This window comes from Cervus elaphus, chromosome 23, assembly GCF_910594005.1.
Source record: "Cervus elaphus chromosome 23, mCerEla1.1, whole genome shotgun sequence".
NCBI lineage: Eukaryota > Metazoa > Chordata > Mammalia > Artiodactyla > Cervidae > Cervus > Cervus elaphus.
In genome coordinates this window covers 29273567-29296169 of record NC_057837.1, presented here as the reverse complement: position 1 = coordinate 29296169, position 22603 = coordinate 29273567, and the positions used below count along the sequence as shown (strand labels likewise).

Below are 22603 nucleotides of genomic sequence, written 5' to 3'. Positions count from 1 at the left end.
AGTTTGCCACCCAGAAGACATTCTCTAAATTAAATTTTAAAGGAAATATATACTTTGGGCAGAAAGTAAGTGACTGCAGATGGGAGATTTTGAGATGCAAAAAGAAATTTAAAAAGACAATGGTAAATAAGTGAGCCAATGTAAATAAACATTAATTGCATAAAGCAGTAACTGTAATTTCTAGTTGGCCTTAAAATATATATGGAATTAAAATATTGAACAAAATAATGTATATGTCAAGAGCAAGTAAAGGAATTTCTTTTTTTTTCCTTTGAGGTTTTATTAAGTTTAGACTGATAAGTATGCATGTTTTAATTTCTAAGGCAAGTTTCTTGAAAGAACAGAAACATACCATATGCCACCCAAACTGGAAGAGAGGACTGTTTAGTGAATCAAAAAGAGAAAAGTAAGGAAAAACATAGAAAACACAATAAACACAGGTAAACATAGAAAACACAGGTAAAACAAACAGAAAACACAATACAAGATAGCAGATTAAACCCCAAATATCACTGCCTGTGCTTTTTAAAATATTTTCATTTGTTTGTTTGACTATGCCAGCTTTTAGTTGTGGCACACAGGATCTTTAGTTGTGGCATGCGAACTCTTAGTTGAGGCACGTGGGATCTGGTTCCACGATCAAACCCGGGTACCCTGCACCGGGGGCGAGAAGTCTTAGCCATTAAACCACCAGGGAAATCCCAGTTTTATATTACATATTAATGGGCTAAATTCTCTAAGTATGACACAAAATTGTCAGGTTGAATTAAAAAGTAATCCAGCTATAATGCTGGGTATATAAGATGTATCTAGGAAGATATCATTCTTAAGATTTAAAAATAATTTCAAATGTAAAACAGTCAATGCCAGGCTCTGGCACAGAGGAAGCATGTTCTGAAATGGTTTGGCTACCAGCTAGGCAATGGAAAAGAAGGCCTGCGGAATGGCGTGTGAGAGAACAAGGCGGAAAGAGCAACAGGTGCCTGAGCCCCGGAGGTGAGCTGGTGCACGGTAACTGAGAAATCAAAAGGATTTGTGCACGGATGGAAGGCGGAGCCTGGATGTAAGTAGGAGGCAGATTGTGGACAGCTTTGTGAGCAAGCAATCTGAAGAATTTGGGGCTTGGTCTTAAGACAAAGAGAAGATGACCTGCGTCATCTTTCAGGGTGATGGCTCTGATGACAAGGTCACGGCGAAGAGCATGTTAGGAGGCTGTTGTAATAATTCAGGAGAGGAAGGATGATGCCTTGGGCTAACATTCTGACATTAAGAAACACTTACAGAACAATTGTGAAGGGCCAGGCATCACTCACACTTTTAATGCGTTGTCTTTTATTGTGGTTGCTAATTTATTAATGTGGCCGTGCTGGGTCTCACTTACAGCACATGGGGTTTTTGTTGTTGTTGTTATTTTATTTATTTAACTGAGGCTGTGTTGGGTCTTCACTGCTGCGAGGGCTTTCTCTAGGTGTGGTGAGCAGGGGCTACTCTCTAGTTGTGGTGCACAGGCTTCTCATTGTGCTGGCTTCCCTAGGTGCAGAGCACAGGCACGGACTCTAGGCGTGTGGGCTCAGTAGTCGCAGCTACCTGGTTCTAGAGCACAGGCTCAGTAGTTGTGGCACATGGGATGAGTTGCTCTGTGGCAAGTGGGACTTTCCTGGATCAGGTATCGAACCTGTGTCTCCTGCATTGGCAGGCAGAGTCTTTACCACTGAGCCACCAGGTAAGCCCAGCACACAGGATCTTAACTGCAGTTTGCAGGATCTAGATCCCTGACTGGGGATTGAACCTGGGCCCCCTGCATCGGAAGCTCAAAGTCTTAGCTACCAGACCACCAGGGACATCCTGTGTTAAGTCTTTTAACTTTTACAGTTATATGAACATTCTTCCCCCACATGATGAAGGTATTATTATTATATTATTTTTCTATTATAAAATTGTATTTGTGTATAAGTTTTTATATATGTCTCTACACACACACACACACACACACACACACACACACATGCATATTGTGGCTGCACTGAGTGGCTTGTGGAATCTTAGTTCCCCAACCAGGGATTTTACCCACACCCTCGAAGTAGAAGCACAGAGTCCAAACCCACTGGACCACCAGGGAATTCTGAAGGTATTATTATTACCTACATTTTAATTTAAAGAAACTAAGGCACAGAGAGGTGCAGTGACTAAAAGACATATGTTGGCAAGCAGTAGACCCAGCTAGTCTGGCTTGAGAAGCTCTTAAACCCCAGTGCCCACCTCTACTGTGCGTTATGTGCCACGACAGCCTCCTTCCCTGGCATCTGTGGGATCTGGTGCTTTATTAGGCATGGTGAGTGTGGAAGAGCTACAAACAGTGTGACTCCCAGCTTTCTGACTTAACCAATGGATGGGGTATGTGGCGGTGCCGTCAGGTCTTGAGATGGAAAACAGGAGAAATGGTCTGTGGGGAAAGGCGAGGTGTTTAGTATCAGATTATTAAGGTTAAGTGTTAGTTGCTCAGTCGTGTCTGACTCTTTGTGACCCCATGGAGTGTGGCTCACCAGGCTCCTCTGTCCATGGGATTCTCCAGGCAAGAATACTGGAGTGGGTTGCCCTGCCCTCCTCCAGAGATCTTCCTTGCCTAGAGTTCAAACCCAGGTCCTACATTATCATTCCCAAGGTGGACTCCAGTATTCTTGCCTGGGCAGTCCCAGGGCCAGAGGAGCCTGGCAGGCTACAGTCCATGGGGTATCAAAGACTCCGAATGGACTCAACAGCAACATCTGTGAGGCACCCATGGAGGGATTTCCAGAGAGTATTCGACCACAGGGACTTGAATCTCAGGGGTGTGTCTGGGTGTACCTTAAATTCATACTACACTACTAAGTATTTTAAATGACCCAAGTTTGTTCCTTTTTTATGCCTGAGTAATATTCCAATCAGCAGCTTCCTGACAGGCATCACTGAGTACAATTTAATGGCAGAAACCAAACAGGTCTCTGGTTCCCAAGAGAGAAAGTTTGCCCCACAGTGCTCATTCCTACTGGGGATGCTGAGCCACAGCTGCACCGTCTGGCCCTCTTGCAGCTTCAGCCTGAAACTGGCAGCTGTGTGTTAGAACAGCTATTCCCCATGGTCCATCGTGGAACAGGATTGGGCTTCTCTTGGCAGGGAGGCAGTTTCTACCACGGACCAAGGCCTATGAGCTGAGTCCCACTACAGAACAGATACCCTACAATGAGTGATTGCGAACACTGCTCTCTAGTACCGTGGCGGCCAGCTGGCACCAGCACTTATGAAGAGTGGCCAAGAAGGAAGTGGCTTTTGCATTTGTTAAGGAAGATTGGCACCATCTGAGCTTACCATAAAGCTTATGGGGAAAGTGCTGATCATGTGGACTCTGTGAACCAAAATTGCATGTCATAGTCCCAAGGGCCATGATTGTGAAATGAGTCTTGCTGCAGAGGTACTGTGGCAATTACTAATTACTAAGCTAATTACTAAGAGTTAATTACTCTAATTACTAAGAGCATTCCAGACAAAAACTGCTTGAGCAACTTCTTTGAAGTTTTTTTAAAAGTTTGGCCTCACTCCAAACTTTTTGAAGTCATGTGGGATCTTAGTTCTCCAACTAGGGATCAAACCCACGACCTCTGCATTGAAAGGCAGAGCCTTAACCCTTGGACAACCAGGGAAGTCCCCCTGGATTGAACCTTAACCTGAAACAAAATGTCAGAAATGGCACACCATGGATGGTTCAAGACTGTGTTTGTTACTGGCTTTATCTATGCTGTGTCAATGTCTGTTTCCTGAAGCTGCTGTAATAAATCACCATAAACTGGTGTGCAGAACAACATGAGCTTATTCTCTTACCGTACTAGAAACCAGAAGTCTAAAAGGGGTCTTAATTGGCAAAACCAAGTGGTTTGCAGAGCTGTGTTTCTTTTGGAGACTCTAGGAGGGGAGAATCAATTTTTGGCCTTTTCTAGCTTCTAGGGGCTTTATGTGGTTTTGGGGGGGCTTTTGGCTTCTGCCTTACCTCTCTCAGACCTCTGCTTCTTTCATCACATCTCCTCTGACTCTGACTTGTCTGCTGCCCTCTTTAAGGACCTGGGTGATTTCATGGGGTCTGCTGAGGTTTTTCAGGTTAATGTCCATATATCAAGTTCTTTATTTAATCACATCTGCAGTGTTTCTTTAGCCAGGTAAAGTGCCATACCCACAGGTTCCAGGGTTAAGGATGTGGCTGTCTTTGGGGTCAATTATTCTACTGTGGTAAATTTTTTAAAAAGCACGATTGGGTTCAGAAGACCTACTATGCTCAGCACCTACTGGTTTGTCAAATCTGGAAAATGATAGACCAGCTTTGTGATCCTGACCAGAGAGGTACAGAAAAAGGACTTGAAACAAGTGGTAAATAAGATGACACCAGGCAGCGTGTGAAAGGCTTACAAGAGGCTTGCTAGTCTATTTATCCTTTCCATCATGTGTTTGTTCTGAAAAGGCACAACTTTGAGGAAAACTAATGGAGCTTCATAAGGACACATAGTTCTGGAAGAGGAGCCCTGGAGTTGAATGAATTGATAAATATGAGCTTGAGAGAGTCAGTTCCTGGGTAGGTTGATAAGAAGTCTGGGGTCCCTGAGGAGCAGATAGGAGTCTGGAGTTCTCAAGGAGGAGAAAAGGACACTTCTTTCTTTCTACATTGCTTTCTCATAGTTAATATAACATTGTATCCTGCTTGAGGACATGTTTCTCCTTCTTGAGAACCTTCTGACTAATCCTGTCATCTTAAAATGTATATTATGGGAGTGGGTCTGTTAAGACCTTTACAGCCTTGAGACATTCTCTTGATTTATTGTTAATAACCAGTTGAAAGGTATATAACTCTGTTGCGAAGACTAGCAAGGGGGGCACTCTCGGTCTCCCTTCTGATGTCTATGTCAGAAGCTTTCTCTGTCCCTCTTTATACTGTAAGAAAACTCTGCTACATATAAGCTCTTGAGTGACCAAGCCTGGTCCCTGGTCCCAAGCTAAATCTTCTTCTTCAGAGAGCCAACGTATCCAACATCGTTCATCTGTAAGCTATCAAGCTCATGACGTGAAATCTATTCAATGGTCAGAACTTATCATTGGAGACAGATAAAAAGTCTTGTGCATGCATGCATGCTAAGTTGCTTTATTTGTGTCTGACTCTTTCCCAACCCCATGAACTGTAGCCCACCAGGCTCCTCTGTCCAGGGGATCCCAGGCAAGAATACTGGAGTGGATTGCCATGCCCCACTTCAGTGTATCCTCCCGACCCAGGAATTGAACCCAGGTGTCCTGCATTTCAGGTGGATTCTTTACCATCTGAGCCACTAGGGAAGCCCAGTGACAAAAATTTACAATAAAAGGCTATCTTTCATCTATTTAATTTCAAAGTCCTCAGGACTCACTGATCTGGGGGCACTTAAGTCTCCCAGGCTAATAGCCTTCCTTGTACTTGGGCTATTTCTGCAGTGATTAAAGGAAGCACTGGAACATATTTCCTGTGGTAGTGATTCAAGGGCGACCCAGAAGCTGACCCAGGACAAGGTTTCAAGTCCAAGGAAGTGACTCAGAGGGAGAGGACCAGCAGGGCAGTGCGAGAAGGGGTGAGGAAGAGAGATAACCAGTTGCCTATGTCATCCAGTGAGATACTGTGGCACGTGACTAGAGATTAACCTCAGGAGATTAACGTTCCTCTAGAGGAAGCAGGTGGCTGACACCTCTCTGCCCCAGGCACCATCATTTCTTGGCAATTCAGTGAAAAGCAAAGGAATCTAGAGGCAAGAGAAAGCTCCCAGGCCACAAAATACAGATCTGGCAGTTCAAAGTGATGGTCTAGTGAAGTGGTAAAGGGTGGGGGGCTGGGGGTGGGCCTAACCTCTACACAGCCACTTGAGTGGTTTCCTGGGGAGGCTTTCTCTTCCCCTGCACAACTGTTAACTTTACCACAGTTAAAACAGGAAGAACCAGACTGAGGCGGGCATCAGCGGCATGCTACTGCAGTTATATTTTAGAACAAAGGGAGATGATTACCAGAGACCAACTTTTGATGTCTCAAAACATTCCATCAGAGTCTGCACTTGGGACTATTTTGTAAAATGACACTTACATGATGTCAAATGAAACAACGGATTTTTAAAAAAGATCATGGCAAGTAATACTGAGAAGAGAGGCTAGTAAGCATAAATTTTCACTTTGTGGACTTCCTTGTCGTCGCACTCCCTCTGTTTGTTGTAGTAATAGAAAGTATTGTCCCTTCTCTGAAGCTTCTTCACATATCCTGTCTCTGGCCAACGATCTACCTGTACATCCAAAACCAAAACACAAATATTGTAATGGTCCTTTTATATAATTGTTCACTATCAAACATTAAAAATTGCAAGTCACATCAAACAACAAGGCACAAAATTAAAAAATACTTGAGCTCTTAGTGATGTCTTACACTTGTAGACACATAGACACACATACATAAAAAACACACGTACAACACACTTGTCTCACATTGTAACCTTATACTGAAGGACTATTAGTTCAATGCTTCTCCCTAGATCCCAATTTCTAGGTTTAAATTTCTACTCTGCAGCCAAGATAAAACTTTCAGAATAATCTAAACTTTATTCTTCTTATATTTACTAACTATTTTATGCATTATTACTTACTAACTTCTGAAAATAATACCTAAGGAGGGAATTAGGGCTAGGCCGAGGCAACAAGAAGAAGCTAGCCTGGATGTCTCTAAAGGTGAATGTGTATCTCATGTCCATATTTCAAGTACACACCTTGAAACTCAATTTTTCATAGAAATTTGAGGTAATGAACAAAGTCTTCAGCAATCTCTTCTTAGCTTCTCCTCCTTAGTTTTTCTCATTTGCCATACTGGTTTGCTTACTTGATTGTTTGGCTTGATCCAGTTTGGACCTTTTTTTTTCCCCTTCCTCTGTGAAGTCAATGCATTTCTGCTCTGGTTAGATATGTTGCTTCCGGATGGTGTGACGTCTACTCCATCACTGTCAAAACCCAATTATTTGGATTTTGTGTTCATGGCATTCAAAACCAAATCCTGTTCTTCAACATCATCTCTACTGGCAGCTACTCATTCTCCAGACTTATAAATCACAACTTCCAAGCTGGAGTACAAAGGCTCCACAAATATAAATGAATGTACATCTTTTATTTTCTAACAACGTATTTTTGCTTTCTCCTGTTGTCTCATTTATTTAGGAGTTAGCAAGAATGGGTAGCAGCCTATCTGATGAACCCTGGCAGGCTCTCTGACAGGTACCTCACAGAGAAAAGCAATGTTTTCCATCACTTAGGTCTAGCCTGTTTGACTTCATGGTTTCCATTACCCTCAGCAGAGAAAGAAGATATTCTCGAGACACCATTACTGCTCTCTTCCTCTTGGGGCCAACAGCAGGCTCTCTCATTTACTAGGGTCCCCCAACCACCTCATTCAGTGAAGAAGCAGTAGACCGCCGCTGCTTTAGAATTACCCACAGCTCATCATGTGGAGTGAGGGAGGAGACAGGTGGGCCCAGGCTGAGCAGCTGCGGCCACCTCTCCTGCTGACACTTTGAGGTAAGAGACAGCAGGAGGAGAGCCCGGACTGGGGCGGAAGAGAAAGCGACCACATTTCTCTCATTCTTGTGGTCAAGGGGATTTCCCAGCTGGACACATGCACAGAGGAGGTCATCAGTCTCAGGAGACAAAAGAGGGGGGAGCCACCAGCTCACAGTATGTCCTGCCAACCTCCCAGATGCCTTTGCGCTGGAATCCATCTTGGGTGAGAGATACACACACATCCACCACGAAGGACCTCGAGTAAGGCCAAATGTGGGCACAAACAAGACGGGTAGTCAGGGATAACCCCGGCGACTGCCCCCTACATCAGCGATCTGAGCCACCCCTATTGGGTACAGCTCACTCTGAGCCCACCCAGGTGTTCCTGTACAGGTTCTTTGCTTCCAATAAACACTTTATGTGTTTCACAGTCTCTCTGCTGAATTTTTCTTCAAGGAAGACAAGGACCAAGGTCCTGCTTCCAGCTGCCTTGTCCCTGGAAATCGGGAGGGGCCTCCAAGTAGCTATATTGGTTTTGTCTCATCAACCTCTAGGCTTTTTTCCTTCTAAAACCCTTTGCTGTTTCATAATTTTCCTTCTTGGCTTTCTACCCATCACTCCCATTCAACCTAGGAAAACTTCATTCCTTAGAGAATGGTGGTGGGGATGGGGTTGGGGGGTTGATATAGTCCTCAAGTCAGTTCTCCTTGGGCAGGAAATCAGTAAGTACTGATAGTGTCTATAACGACATGTACTTCAGGTAAGAACAAAGACCATCGCTCAAGCCCTTCAGACCACTGCCAATCAAAGCAAGTCTTTGGTTATCATCCTGTTCATCCTCTACAGCCCACTTCAAATGCCTCTTGGGGCACAAAGTCCTTTTGGAAGATTGTCCCTAAAGGAAGAAATTTTTATCTTCCTCTAATTTGGGGGGGGGGCATATATTTTCACTCACGTAAGTTTTCATTGTTCATCACTCTTAATCCTCCACTCCAAGATAAAAGAATAATAGGAGCTATAATTCACCAAACACCATTCACTCAATGAATTGCTACTGAGCACCACAAAATCAGGTATTTCCAACACTTGATTTCATTTAATTTCTGAGACATTTTTCCAAAACCTGGGCAGACTGATTTCACATCTGTACTCTTTCCACTGACTCACTAAATTTCCTGAGGTCAGGCACTTGATTTTATATTTATCTTTTTAAAGCTCCTGGCACAGAAACTGGTACAGAGCAAGTACCCAAAAAATATACACAGAAGTGAAATACCAAACATCTCTGTAATTGTTCAGTCATTCAATGGATAGTGGTGTTCTTCCCTTCATTATACACACATACACACACAAATCCCTCAGGTGCTTTTCGGGGACTTCCTCTTTAAAGATGTTCTTTGTGCTCCCTTAAATCTGATCTCATCTCTGAACTCAGTCCCAACAGTTTCTGGAATGGTGGTATAGGTGCGGGAGTGCCGGTATGTCCCTGGGTCTTATATACCTTTCAGGGGCATCCTAGTGTGAAGGCAAGGTATATGGAGCTTATTTCTGACCTGCAGTAAAATGTTAATGCTTGTGTTTTGCCTATTTAAAAGCCACAGATAATAAAGTAATGAAAACTCCCTTTTGGTAATGTGAACCAAAGTGTAAAATGCTACTAGAACTGAAAAAATGGATATAGGAAAGTCACAGTCATCAGTCAAATCCTCATTTGATCAGTATTTTTAATTTTATACCTCACCACTGCTTCTCTATTAAGTTAACGTCCATTAAACAAAAGAGTCTATTACACTTTAGCTCTGTGTCACCTTCATCCTTTTTTTCTGTCTAGTTTTTTAGGAAATGTTGAGTAGAGATCAACAAGTAGAATGAAGGAAGAAAAAGAATAAGGGGATCTGAGAAACCTGCCCATGAATGAGTGTCTGAAAAATAGTGAGTTAATAATAGTAAAACAATTTAAAAATAAACAAATAATAAACACTTTGTGGTAATATCAACTCTAAAACCTAATATACATTTATGAATACTATATCATATTCTATAATATTCCTCAAAACTCAGTCTCCCCATATTCAGTAGAATAAATGAATTTTTAAAAACACATTATAAACTGGGGCCATATCTAGATTTTGTCTAGTCTTTGAAAAGCAAAACCATGTCTCCACTCTCTCAAGAAAGCCTGGAGTATACAGCCAAAGTCAGGATATTTTGTTGCGTAAGGCAGAATTTGGTAAGTCAACAAAGAATCCACCTGCAATGCAGGAGAACCAGTTTGATCCCTGGGTTGGGAAGATCCACTGGAGGAGGGCATGGCAACCCACTCCAGTATTCTTGCCTGGAGAATCACCATGGACAGAGAAGCCTGGCAGGCTACAGTCCATGGGGTTGCAAAGAGTTAGACATGACTGAGCAACTAAGCACATAATTTGCAGTTGAAATAAAGAAAAATACAGGAAGGAAACAAACTGAATATCTGATAAGAGAACTTATCTTATCAGAACTCTCACCCTTGTGAGAGAACGAGACTGGGGCTTTTATGGCCTGCCATAAAGGATTTGACTGGCACAGCACAGTTGCTGAGTAAAAGCTAGAAAATTCTTAATGTTTCTGTGCTGAGACCTCTTGCTGCAGTCTACCTGAAAATCATTCTTCTGAACCTTAGTCTCTTTATCAATAAAATCAGGGGGTTGGGATAGAATTCCCTTTCAGTATTCTCTAGAGCTTTGTTGGTGGTGGGTTTTCTGTTTGTTTTCATTTTTTAGTGCTTTCACCCTCTAACAAATTCATTTTGAGTTCAGATTTGTAGAGACATAAATCTTACCATAGAAACTTGCTTCACTTGTTTATATTCAATTTCATCTCGATATCCTGCTTGTTGAAATCTGTACAGATTTTCTATCTCTTCTGACCATTTTTTGGCACGACTTATTGATTTTGGTTTCACGTCGGAACTAGCCATGGCTACACAGGTCTTCTTACCAATTACTTCTGAAGGATGTTTAAAAAAAAGTTCGTTAGATAACACAGTAGTGACAGTTTTGGAAACCTCTTTAAGAATGAACCAAGCTAGATTTTTAAAAAATTAGAGTTAAGAATCCCATTAAATAGTTAGCTTTTTAAACATTCAATTCCCAAAGTAAGAAGGGTTCATATTCTATTTTGGAAATAAAGTCAATCCTGGAGTGGTGTCTTAAATGGTGCAGACTGATTCTGGCATTTCAAATAATAGTTTACACATTTCTGAAATCCCTTTATTATTTTGTTTTTAATTTTATTTATTTATGTTTTTGGCTGTGCTAGGTCTTCTTTGCTGCACAGGCTTTTCTCTAGTTGCAGTGCAGGCTTCTCATTGCGGTGGTGTCTTTTATTGTAGAGCATGGTCTCTAGGGTGCACAGGCTTCAGTAGTTGCAGCACATAGGTTTAGTAATTGTGGCTCCCGGGCGACTCAACAGACGTGGTGCACCAGCTTAGCTGCTCCGAGGCACATGGAATCTTCCCACATTAGGGATTGAACCTGTGTCTCCTGCACTGACAAGTGGATTCTTACCACTGAGCCACCAGGGAACCCACCCCACACTCTCTTATTCTTTTTTTTTTTTTTTTTTCTTGCGGGGGAAAATGAGCCGCAGGAGATTGTCAAAGTATCCTACCATCGTTTCATTTAATCATATTCAAAATTTTATCTCCCTCTTTTTCCTTTAAAAGGGAAGGTAAGATCAGTCTTCCTTTTCTTCTTATGGGGAAGTGATGGTTTCCTCCTTTTTCTTTTCTTAACTGTTCAGAAACATGCCACTCACTGCAGTTCAGTAACTCAGGTCACTGTCCTCCGATGTGAGAAAATGGACTATCTATGCTGTCGGTGAAACTGTCTCTCTGTCGTGGTACTGAGATCACTGATTTTAAAACAACTTAGGAGCAAGACAGCTAAGATGGCGGAGGAATAGGATGGGGAGACCACTTTCTCCCCCCACAAATTCATTGAAAGAACATTTGAACGCTGAGCAAATTCTACAAAACAACTTCTGAATGCTGGCAGAGGACATCAGGCACCCAGAAAGGCAGCCCATTGTCTTCAAAAGGAGGTAGGAAAAAATATAAAAGATAAAGAGAGAGACAAAAGAGGTAGGGATGGAGATCCATTTGGGGAAGGGAGTCTTAAAAAAGAGAGGTTTCCAAACACCAGGAAATACTCTCACTGGGGAGTCTGTGGCGAGCCTTGGAACCTCAGAGGGCAACATACCGGGGAGGAAAAATAAATAAATAAGTAAAACCCACAGATTATGTGCCTAATGGCAACTCCCAGCAGAAAAGCAGCACAGACGCTCGCATCTGCCACTAGGCAAGCAGGGATTGGACAGGGAGGCGGGGGCTGCATTGCTTAGGGTAAGGACTGGGCCTGAATGCCCGGAGGGCAATCTGAGAGAACTAACTAGAGATAGCAACCCAGACTGTGGGATAGCTATACCACGAAAAACCCTAAGCTAAGACACCGCCAGGCCCGCTCACAGAACAAAGGACTGAACAGAGCTAACTGGCTGCGGACCGGCCCATCCCCCACCGGAGACAGGCAGGCAAGGGCAGCCAGAGCCGGAAGGGGGCATTCGGCCCCAGAGAGGCATCCTCTACCAAACTGCAAGCGGGCCTCGTTGCTAGCCAAGACTTCTTGGGATTCTGGACAGTCGACATCCGCCAGGAGGGTCGCAGCCAGAGATCAGCTCCCCAGAAGAGACACACAGCACACCTGAGAAGGCGCACCCATTGTACACCCAGAGAAGCCAGCTGCTGGGACGGGGGGAGGCGATAAGTCGCAGTCTTCAACTGGGGGCAACTGCGCTCACAAAGCACCTGGTCACCTGAGCTGCTCCGACCTGGGAAGGGCACAAAACGCAGGCCCAACCAAGTCCGCGCCTTTGTGGAGTACCCGAGAACCTGAACCTGAGCGGCTTAGACATGGGAAGTGCATGCAACCCAGGGCCCACCTCAGACAGTTCCCGGCAGAGCAACCTAGAGCCTGAGCAGTGTAGACGGGGAAAGCACACACGCCGTGAGCGGGGGCAAACCCAGTGAGACCCAGACCTGCGAGCACATGCCAGCGATATCTATTTGCAATGTTCCTCCCTCCCCACAGCACAGCTGAATGAGTGAGCCTATAAAAGTGACCACCACCGCCCCCTTGTGTCAGGGGGGAAATTAGACACTGAAGAGACCAGCAAACAGAGCAGCTAAAATAAACAGAGGGAACTGCTTTGGAAGTGACAGGTGCAACAGATTAAAGCCCTGCAGTTAGCACCAACTACATAGGAAGGGGCCTATAGATCTTGAGAAGTATAAGCCGGATCAAGAAACTACCTGAAAATGAACTGACCCCACACTGTCCACAACAACACCAGAGAAAGTCCTAGATATATTTTTGCTATTATCATTTTTTAATTAAAAAAATTAAAAAAATTTAAGTCCTCTATTACTCCTTTAATTTTCATTTTTATAACCTACTATTACTTTGCAAAAAAAAAAGACCCTATTTTTAAAGCAAACTTCATATATATATATTTTATAATTTTTGTGACTTTGTTTTTTTCTTTAATATTGTATTTTTGAGAATCTAACTTCTACTCTAGATTTTTAATCTTTGCTTTTTGGTATTTGTTATCAATTTTGTACCTTTAAGAACCCAATCTTCAGTACCCATTTTTACTTGAGAGCGAGATTACTGGCTGGATTCTCTCTCCCACTTTGGACTCTCCTTTTTCTCCATGAGGCCACCTCTATCTCCTCCCTCCCCCTTCTCTTCTCTGCCCAACTCTGTGAATCTCTTTGTGTGTTCTGGGCTGTGGAGAACACTTAGGGAACTGATTACTGGCTAGATCTGTCTCTCTCCTTTTGATTCACACTTTTAACCTCCTGGCCACCTCTGTTGCCTTCCTCCCTCTTCTCTTCTCTGTGCAACTCCGTGAACATCTCTGAGGGATCCAGACTGTGGACAGCACATAGGGAAGTGGTTACTGGCTAGCCTGTTCTCTCCCCTTTTGATTCCCCCTCTTCTCCTCCTGGTCACCTCTATCTCCCTCCTCCCTCTTCTCTTCCCCATGTAACTCTGGGTACATTTCTGGGTGTCCCCCACTGTGGAGAAACTTTTCATCATTAACCTAGATGTTTTATCATCGGTGCTGTATAGATGGAGAAGTCTTGAGGCTACTGTAAGAATAAGACTGAAAACCAGAGGCAGGAGGCTTAAGTCCAGATCCTGAGAACACCAGAGAACTCCTGACTCCAAGAAACATTAATTGATAGGAGCTCATCAAAAGCCTCCATACCTACACTGAAACCAAGCACCACCCAAGGGCCAACAAGTTCCAGAGCAAGGCATACCATGCAAATTCTCCAACAACACAGGAACATAGCCCTGAACTTCAATATACAGGCTGCCCAAAGGCACACCAAACCCACTGACATCTCAAAATTCATTACTGGGCACTTCACTGCACTCCAGAGGGAAGAAATCCAGTTCCACCCACCAGAACACTGACACAAGCTTACCTAACCAGGAAACCTTGACAAGCCACCCATCCAACCCCACCCACAGCGAGGAACCTCCACAATAAAGAGGAACCACAGACTACCAGAATACAGAAAAGCCACCCCAAACACAGCAATATAAACAAGGTGAAAAGGCAGAGAAATACCCAGCAGGTAAAGGAACAGGATAAATGCCCACCAAACCAAACCAAAGAGGAAGAGATAGGGAATCTACCTGATAAAGAATTCCAAATAATGATAGTGAAAATGATCCAAAATCTTGAAAATAAAATGGAGTTACAGATAAATAGCCTGGAGACAAGGATCGAGAAGATGTAAGAAATGTTTAACAAGGACCTAGAAGAAATAAAAAAGAGTCAATATATAATGAATAATGCAATAAATGAGATAAAAATCACTCTGGAGGGAACCAACAGTAGAATAATGGAGGCAGAAGATAGGATAAGTGAGGTAGAAGATAGAATGGTAGAAATAAATGAAACAGAGAGGAAAAAAGAAAAAAGAATTAAAAGAAATGAGGACAACCTCAGAGACCACTGGGACAATATTAAACACCCCAACATTCTAGTCATAAGAGTCCCAGAAGAAGAAGACAAAAAGAAAGATCATGAGAAAATACTTGAGGAGATAATAGTTGAAAACTTCCCTAAAATGGGGAAGGAAATAATCACCCAAGTCCAAGAAACCCAGAGAGTCCCAAACAGGATAAACCCAAGGCAAAACATCCCAAGACACATATTAATCAAATTAACAAAGATCAAACACAAAGAACAAATATTAAAAGCAGCAAGGGAAAAACAACAAATAACACACAAAGGGATTCCCATAAGGATAACAGCTGATCTATCAATAGAAACCCTCCAGGCCAGAAGGGAATGGCAGGACATAAAGTGATGAAAGAAAAAAACCTATAGCCCAGATTACTGTACCCAGCAAAGATCTCATTCAAATATGAAGGAGAAATCAAAAGCTTTACAGACAAGCTAAAGCTGAGAGAATTCAGCACCACCAAACCAGCTCTCCAACAAATGCTAAAGGATCTTCTCTAGATCGGAAACACAGAAAGGGTGTATAAATTCGAATCCAAAACAATAAGTAAATGACAACGGGATCATACTTATCAATAATTACCTTAAATGTAAATGGGTTGAATGCCCCAACCAAAAGACAAAGACTGGCTGAATGGATACAAAAACAAGACCCCTATATATGTTGTCTACAAGAGACCCACCTTGAAACAAGGGACACATATAGACTGAAAGTGAAAGGCTGGAAAAAGATATTCCATGCAAATAGAGACCAAAATAAAGCAGGAGTAGCAATACTCATATCAGATAAAATAAAATTTAAAACAAAGGCTGTGAAAGAGACAAAGAAGGACACTACATAATGATCAAAGGATCAATCCAAGAAGACATAACAATTGTAATACATATGCACCCAACATAGGAGCACTGCAATATGTAAGACAAATGCGAACGAGTATAAAAGGGGAAATTAACAATAACACAATAATAGTGGGAGACTTTAATACCCCACTTACAACTATGGATGGATCAACTAAACAGAAAATTAACAAGGAAACACAAACTTTAAATGATACAGTAGACCAGTTAGACCTAATTGATATCTATCGGACATTTCATCCCAAAATAATGAATTTCACCTTTTTCTCAAGTGCACAAGGAACCTTCTCCAGGATGGATCACATCCTGGGCCATAAATCTAGCCTTGGTAAATTTTAAAAAATTGAAATTATACCAAGCATCTTTTCTGACCACAATGCAGTAACATTAGATGTCAATTACAGGAGAAAAACTATTTAAAATTCCAACATATGGAGGCTGAACAACACGCTGCTGAATAACCAACAAATCACAGAAGAAATAAAAAAAAAATCAAAATATGCATAGAAACGAATGAAAATGAAAACACAACAACCCAAAACCTATGGGACACTGTAAAAGCAGTGCTAAGGGGAAGGTTCATAACAATGCAGGCTTACCTCAAGAAACAAGAAAAAAGTCAAATAAATAACCTAACTCTACACCTAAAGCAACTAGAAAACAAAGAAATGAAGAACCCCAGGGTTAGTAGAAGGAAAGATATCTTAAAAATTAGGGCAGAAATAAATGCAAAATAAACAAAAGAGACCATAGCAAATATCAACAAAGCCAAAAGCTGGTTCTTTGAGAAGATAAATAAAATTGACAAACCATTAGCCAGACTCATCAAGAAACAAAGGGAGAAAAATCAAATCAACAAAATTACAAATGAAAATGGAGAGATCACAACAGACAACATGATATACAAAGGTTCATAAGAGACTACTATCAGCAACTATATGCCAATAAAATGGAAAAGTTGGAAGAAATGGACAAATTATTAGAAAAGTATAACTTTCCAAAACTGAACCAGGAAGAAATAGAAGATCTTAACAGACCCATCACAGGCAAGGAAATCGAAACTGTAATCAAAAATCTTCCAGCAAACAAAAGCCCAGGACCAGATGGCTTCACAGCTGAATTCTACCAAAAATTTAGAGAAGAGCTAACACCTGCCTTACTCAAACTCTTCCAGAAAATTGCAGAAGAAGGTAAACTTCCAAACTCATTCTATGAGGCCACCATCACCCTAATTCCAAAACCTGACAAAGATGCCACAAAAAAAGAAAACTACAGGCCAATATCACTGATGAACATAGATGCAAAAATCCTTAACAAAATTCTAGCAAACAGAATCCAACAACATATTAAAAAAATCATACACCACGACCAAGTGGGCTTTATCCCAGGAATGCAAGGATTCTTCAATATCCGCAAATCAATCAATATAATACACCACATTAACAAATTGAAAAATAAAAATCATATGATTATCTCAATAGATGCAGAGAAAGCCTTTGATGAAATTCAACATCGATTTATGATAAAAACCCTCCAGAAAGCAGGAATAGAAGGACCATACCTCAACATAATAAAAGCTATATATGACAAACCCACAGCAAACATTATCCTCAATGGTGAAAAATTGAAAGCATTTCCCCTAAAGTCAGGAACAAGACAAGGGTGCCCACTCTCACCACTACTATTCAACATAGTTTTGGAAGTTTTGGCCACAGCAATCAGAGCAGAAAAAGAAATAAAAGGAATCCAGATAGGAAAAGAAGAAGTGAAACTCTCACTGTTTGCAGATGACATGATCCTCTACATAGAAAACTCTAAAGACTCCACCAGAAAATTACTAGAGCTAATCAATGAATATAGTAAAGTTGCAGGATATAAAATCAACACAGAGAAATCTCTTGCATTCCTATACACTAACAATGAGAAAACAGAAAGAGAAGTTAAAGAAACAATTCCATTCACCATTGCAATGAAAAGATTAAAATACTTAGGAATACATCTACCTAAAGAAACAAAAGACCTATATATAGAAAACTATAAAACACTGGTGAAAGAAATCAAAGAGGACACAAATAGATGGAGAAATATACCGAGTTCATGGATTGGAAGAATCAGTACAGTGAAAATGAGTATACTACCCAAGGCAATCTATAGATTCAATGCAATCCTTATCAAGCTACCAATGGTATTTTTCACAGAACTAGAACAAATAATTTCACAATTTGTATGCAAATACAAAAAACCTCCAATAGCCAAAGAAATCTTGAGAAAGAAGAATGGAACTGGAGGAATCAACCTGCCTGACTTCAGACTATACTACAAAGCCACAGTCATCAAGACAGTATGGTACTGGCACAAAGACAGAAATATAGATCAATGGAACAGAATAGAAAGCCCAGAGATAAATCCACAAACCTATGGACACCTTATCATTGACAAAGGGGGCAAGAATACACAATGGAGAAAAGACAATCTCTTTAACAAGTGGTGCTGGGAAAACTGGTCAACCACTTGTAAAAGAATGAAACTAAAACACTTTCTAACACCATACACAAAAATAAACTCAAAATGGATTAAAGATCTAAATGTAAGACCAGAAACTATAAAACTCCTAGAGGAGAACATAGGCAAAACACTATCCGACATAAATCACAGCAAGATCCTCTATGACCCTCCTCCCAGAATATTAGAAATAAAAGCAAAAATAAACAAATGGGACCTAATGAAACTTAAAAGCTTTTGCACAACAAAGGAAACTATAAGTAAGGTGAAAAGACAGCCTTCAGAATGGGAAAAAATAATAGCAAATGAAGAAACAGACAAAAGATTAATCTCAAAAATATACAAGCAACTCCTGAAGCTCAATTCCAGAAAAATAAATGACCCAATCAAAAAATGGGCTAAAGAACTAAACAGACATTTCTCCAAAGAAGACATACAGATGGCTAACACACACATGAAAAGATGCTCATCACTCATTATCAGAGAAATGCAAAATCAAAACCACAATGAGGTACCATTACACACCAGTCAGGATGGCTGCTATCCAAAAGTCTACAAGCAATAAATGCTGGAGAGGGTGTGGAGAAAAGGTAACCCTCTTACACTGTTGGTGGGAATGCAAACTAGTACAGCCACTATGGAGAACAGTGTGGAGATTCCTTGAAAACCTGGAAATAGAACTGCCATACAAGCCAGCAATCCCACTGCTGGGCATACACACTGAGGAAACCAGATCTGAAAGAGACATGTGTACCCCAATGTTCATCGCAGCACTGTTAATAATAGCCAGGACATGGATGCAACCTAGATGTCCATCAGCAGACGAATGGATAAGAAAGCTGTGGTACATATACACAATGGAATATTACTCAGCCATTAAAAAGAATACATTTGAATCAGTTCTAATGAGGTGGATGAAACTGGAGCCTATAATACAGAGTGAAGTAAGCCAGAAAGAAAAACACCAATACAGTATACTAGCGCATATATATGGAATTTAGAAAGATGGTAATGATAAACCTGTATGCGAGACAGCAAGAGAGACACAGATGTATTGAACAGTCTTTTGGACTCTGTGGGAGAGGGCGAGGGCAGGATGATATGGGAGAACGGCACTGAAACATGTATGTCATCATATGTCAAACGAATCACCAGTCCAGGTTCTATGCATGAGAGAAGTGCTCAGGGCTGGTGCACTGGGATGACCCAGAGGGATGGGATGGGGAGAGAGTGGGAGGGGGGCTCAGGATGGGGAACACATGTACACTCGTGGTGGATTCATGTCAATGTATGGCAAAACCAATACAATATTGTAAAGTAATTAGCCTCCAATTATAATAAATATATATTTTAAAATTTTTTTAAATAAAACAACTTAGTTTCTGAAATTAAATTTTCAACTCTAGTTTAAGTAATTTTCTAGTTACCAAACTTGTATAGCCAATTTTTCAAAGACATAATCTTGCACTTGTTTTCTCAGCTACTTCTTATTACCCCAAAATATCATTCATTTAATATTTATTATATATAAGATGAGAGTGAAAAAGCTGGGTTAAAATTCAACATTCAAAAAACCAAGATCATGGCATCCAGTCCCATCACTTCATGGCAAATAGATGGTGAAAAATGAAAACAGTGTCAGATTTTATTTTAGTGGGCTCCAAAATCACTGCAGCCTGAAATTAAAAGTTGCTTGCTTCTTGGAAGAAAAGCTATGACAAACCTAGACAGCATATTAAAAAGCAGAGGCACCACAAAGGTCCATGTAGTCAAAAGTATGTATGGTTTTTCCAGTAGTCATGTGCGCATGTTAGAGTTGGACCATAAATAAGTTTGAATGCCCAAGAATTAATGCTTTTGAACTGTGGTGCTGGAGAAGACTCTTGAGAGCCCCTTGGACAGCAAGGAGATCAAACCAGTCCATCAATCCTAAAGGAAATCAACCCTGAGTACTCATTGGAAGGACTGAAGCTGAAGTTCCAATACTTTGACTGCCTGATGTGAAGAGCCAACTCATTGGAAAAGACCCTGATGCTGGGAAAGATGGAGGGCAGGTGGAGAAGGGGGCAACAAAGGATGAATCATCACTGATTCAATGGACATGAGTTTGAGCAAACTCCGGGAGAAAGAGAAGGACAGAGAAGCCTGGTGTGCTGCAGTCCACAAGGCATAAAGAGTCAGACATGACTTAGTGACTGAACAATGAACAATAATATTTTATAGTACATATTATATATGTATATTACATTTTAATATTATACTATGTATCAGTATATATTATAATCATTTATGAAAATAGTGAATTTTCACCATGATTCTTTGAATTCATTTTTCTACTTCAGTATGGTTCTATTAGCTGAAATACAGTAAAATCAGACCTAATAAAGTAGATCCTGTAAGTGAATTTGTATTTCAGTTATAACAATGAATGTTTATGACGTTAAAGCCAAGAGGAGTCTTTACCACTGTGCCACCTGGGAAACCTTCTTACAGCTTTCTATTTACTAAAAGCAGAATGAAACTAAAAATAGGAAAAGATCAACTTAAAATTCCTTAAAGATTTCAGTGATTCTCAGAAATTCAGTGACTGCACTAATTCTGCTGGTAACCTTTAGCACTTTGTAAGTTTTAATGATAGCTGTAGCAAAAAATAACTGGTATGAAATACTTTTTACCTCTCTAATACTAAGTTGTATCTGGAGACACAGGAAATGGCAATGCCTCCCTACTATGCAAAGATCAGATTTTATTAAACAGTATTAGGACTTACATGGGTATTGAAAAATCCAACTGATATTAATTCCCTGACAATCTGAGGCTCAGATCTTACAGAAGAAGGATTTGATGTACTCTCAAACTCCTTTCTGTGCAAACATCTGTCACCTTCTTCTCGCTTTGAAAAGTGCTTTTACTTTTCAAACTCCAAGAGCCACCAGTAAGGCCAATCTCCCATTTCTTTGCCCATTTTATTTTTTCCTGTTCCTAGACAAGGCAGGATATGGCAGAAGGGCCCTTTAACTAGCAAGTCACTTGATAACCTCTAAATTTCTCACAGTTCCCAAAGTTGTTGGTGTTCAGTTGAACAACAAAACTGGTTCCCAGAGTCCAAGCCTTGGTGGTCCATCGTCCAGGTGTGCTGTGTACCTCTGCAGCATAAAGCCCCTCCTTTTGGGGACCCTGCAAGGTGACTAATGACTTCTCTGGTCCCTCAAACTTTTTTTTTCCCCTGCCAGAAACCAGCAATCACGTCTGTAAGGTAAAATCTGCCTAGAGAAGGCTGGGATGGAGAAAGTATCCTCAACTCTGGGGATCAAATGGTGGCCCTGCAGAAGGAACTCAGAAAGGAGCCCCAGAATCGCGACCCCCTAAAGACAAAGAGGGGCACAGAGCCGCCTGGAAACCACCGAGAGTTGAAATTAAAGACCCTTCCATAAAAAGAAGAAATGAGAAAATAGAGGAGGTAGGCGGACAAATCTCAGGTACCCTGAAGAAGAAGGGGTGGACCCTGGATGGCTTCGGAGCAGGGCCTGGAGGGCTTCGGAGAGGGCGCACCCATCCCTCCGCAATGGGGCCTCTCACCCTTGGGTCCTGCTCGCAGGGGTAACCCTCGCTCGGCCATTCTTGAGAGGCCGGGGCGCCCCGCCCAGGAGCTTGCAAGCGAGCCCAGCGGTGCTCGTGCTCTCCACTCGGGATCCGTGGCCTGGGCTGGGCCAGCCAGAGGCCAACTGTCACGGCCTTGGCAACGCTTCCTTTACCTGGCAACGCCCAGCGCAGCTTACTTAGGCCCCTTTGTACTCACTCAGGCCCCGCCCCCTGCGAATGGGCCTTTGTGCGCAAGCGCGTGGGCGGGGTCCAGTTTGGAGCTTGAAAGCGGGTCTCCCGATGGAGCCTTGCCATCGTCTCAACCCCCTTAGAGGTGGAGAGAGGACTGTGTCACTTGCCACTGCATCAGTCACAGACAGCATTCCCTAAAAAAGCCGATCAGGGAATAGAGACCATCGGGCTTCTGATCCCTAATACTAAATACTAAATATCTCCTACCTGTCTTAAATTAACTCTTAATTTAACCAATCCATAGGTCTGAGAATGCTGCTGCTGCCGCCAAGTCGCTTCAGTCGTGTCCGACTCTGTGCGACCCCGTAGACGGCAGCCCACCAGGCTCCCCTGTCCCTGGGATTCTCCAGGCAAGAACACTGGAGTGGGTTGCCATTTCCTTCTCCAATGCATGAAAGTGAAAAGAGAAAGTGAAGTCGTTCAGTCGTGTCCGACTCAGCGACCCCCTGGACTGCAGCCTACCAGGCTCCTCTGTCCATGGGATGTTCCAGGCAAGAATACTGGAGTGGGATGCCATTGCCTTCTCCCAGGTCTGAGAAGGCTGCTGCTGCTGCTAAGTCGCTTCAGTCGTGTCCGACTCTGTGCGACCCCTTAGACGGCAGCCCACCAGGCTCCGCCATCTCTGGGATTCTCCAGACAAGAATACTGGAGTGGGCTGCCATTTCCTTCTCCAATGCATGAAAGTGAAAAGTGAAAGTGAAGTCGCTCAGTTGTGTCCGACTCTTCGGGACCCCATGGACTGCAGCCCACC

The 22603-nt window shown here is 42.1% G+C and overlaps 2 protein-coding genes across 4 annotated transcripts in view; both read right to left on the bottom strand.

The window, feature by feature from the left end:
• The window catches only part of LOC122681724 (S-acyl fatty acid synthase thioesterase, medium chain-like), a 32609-nt gene extending 30307 nt beyond the window's left edge, over positions 1 to 2302 (bottom strand). Inside the window, exon 1 of the mRNA XM_043884155.1 lies at positions 2260 to 2302. The gene's annotated coding sequence lies outside the window, so the exon portion shown is untranslated. The remainder of the gene's footprint in view (positions 1 to 2259) is intronic.
• A 3693-nt stretch (positions 2303 to 5995) lies between these two features.
• MEIG1 (meiosis/spermiogenesis associated 1) lies at positions 5996 to 21793 on the bottom strand. Of its 3 annotated transcripts, none has more exons than XM_043884156.1 (3): positions 21502 to 21793; positions 10394 to 10560; positions 5996 to 6314 (listed from the first exon to the last, which is right to left on the bottom strand). In XM_043884156.1, exons 1-3 carry the CDS (start codon positions 21635 to 21637, stop codon positions 6186 to 6188), a joined length of 432 nt encoding a protein of 143 aa, XP_043740091.1. In that variant the 5' UTR covers positions 21638 to 21793; the 3' UTR covers positions 5996 to 6185. The 3 variants fall into 3 exon arrangements, 2 of the variants coding, with proteins under 2 accessions (XP_043740091.1, XP_043740092.1); XM_043884157.1 differs by having other exon boundaries at positions 21598 to 21792; XR_006337085.1 differs by lacking the exons at positions 10394 to 10560; positions 21502 to 21793 and adding an exon at positions 6902 to 7033 and having other exon boundaries at positions 6179 to 6314.
• Between the last annotated feature and the right edge of the window lie 810 nt (positions 21794 to 22603).

Coding starts and splice junctions, on each gene's coding strand:
- MEIG1 (XM_043884156.1), bottom strand. CDS start 21,637: ATGGCCGAGCGAGGGTTACCCCTGCGAGCAGGACCCAAGGGTGAGAGG. Junction 10,561..21,501: donor TCCACCCCTTCTTCTTCAGG/GTACCTGAGATT, acceptor AACATCCTTCAG/AAGTAATTGGTAAGAAGACC. Junction 6,315..10,393: donor AAGTGAAGCAAGTTTCTATG/GTAAGATTTATG, acceptor TTGGATGTACAG/GTAGATCGTTGGCCAGAGAC.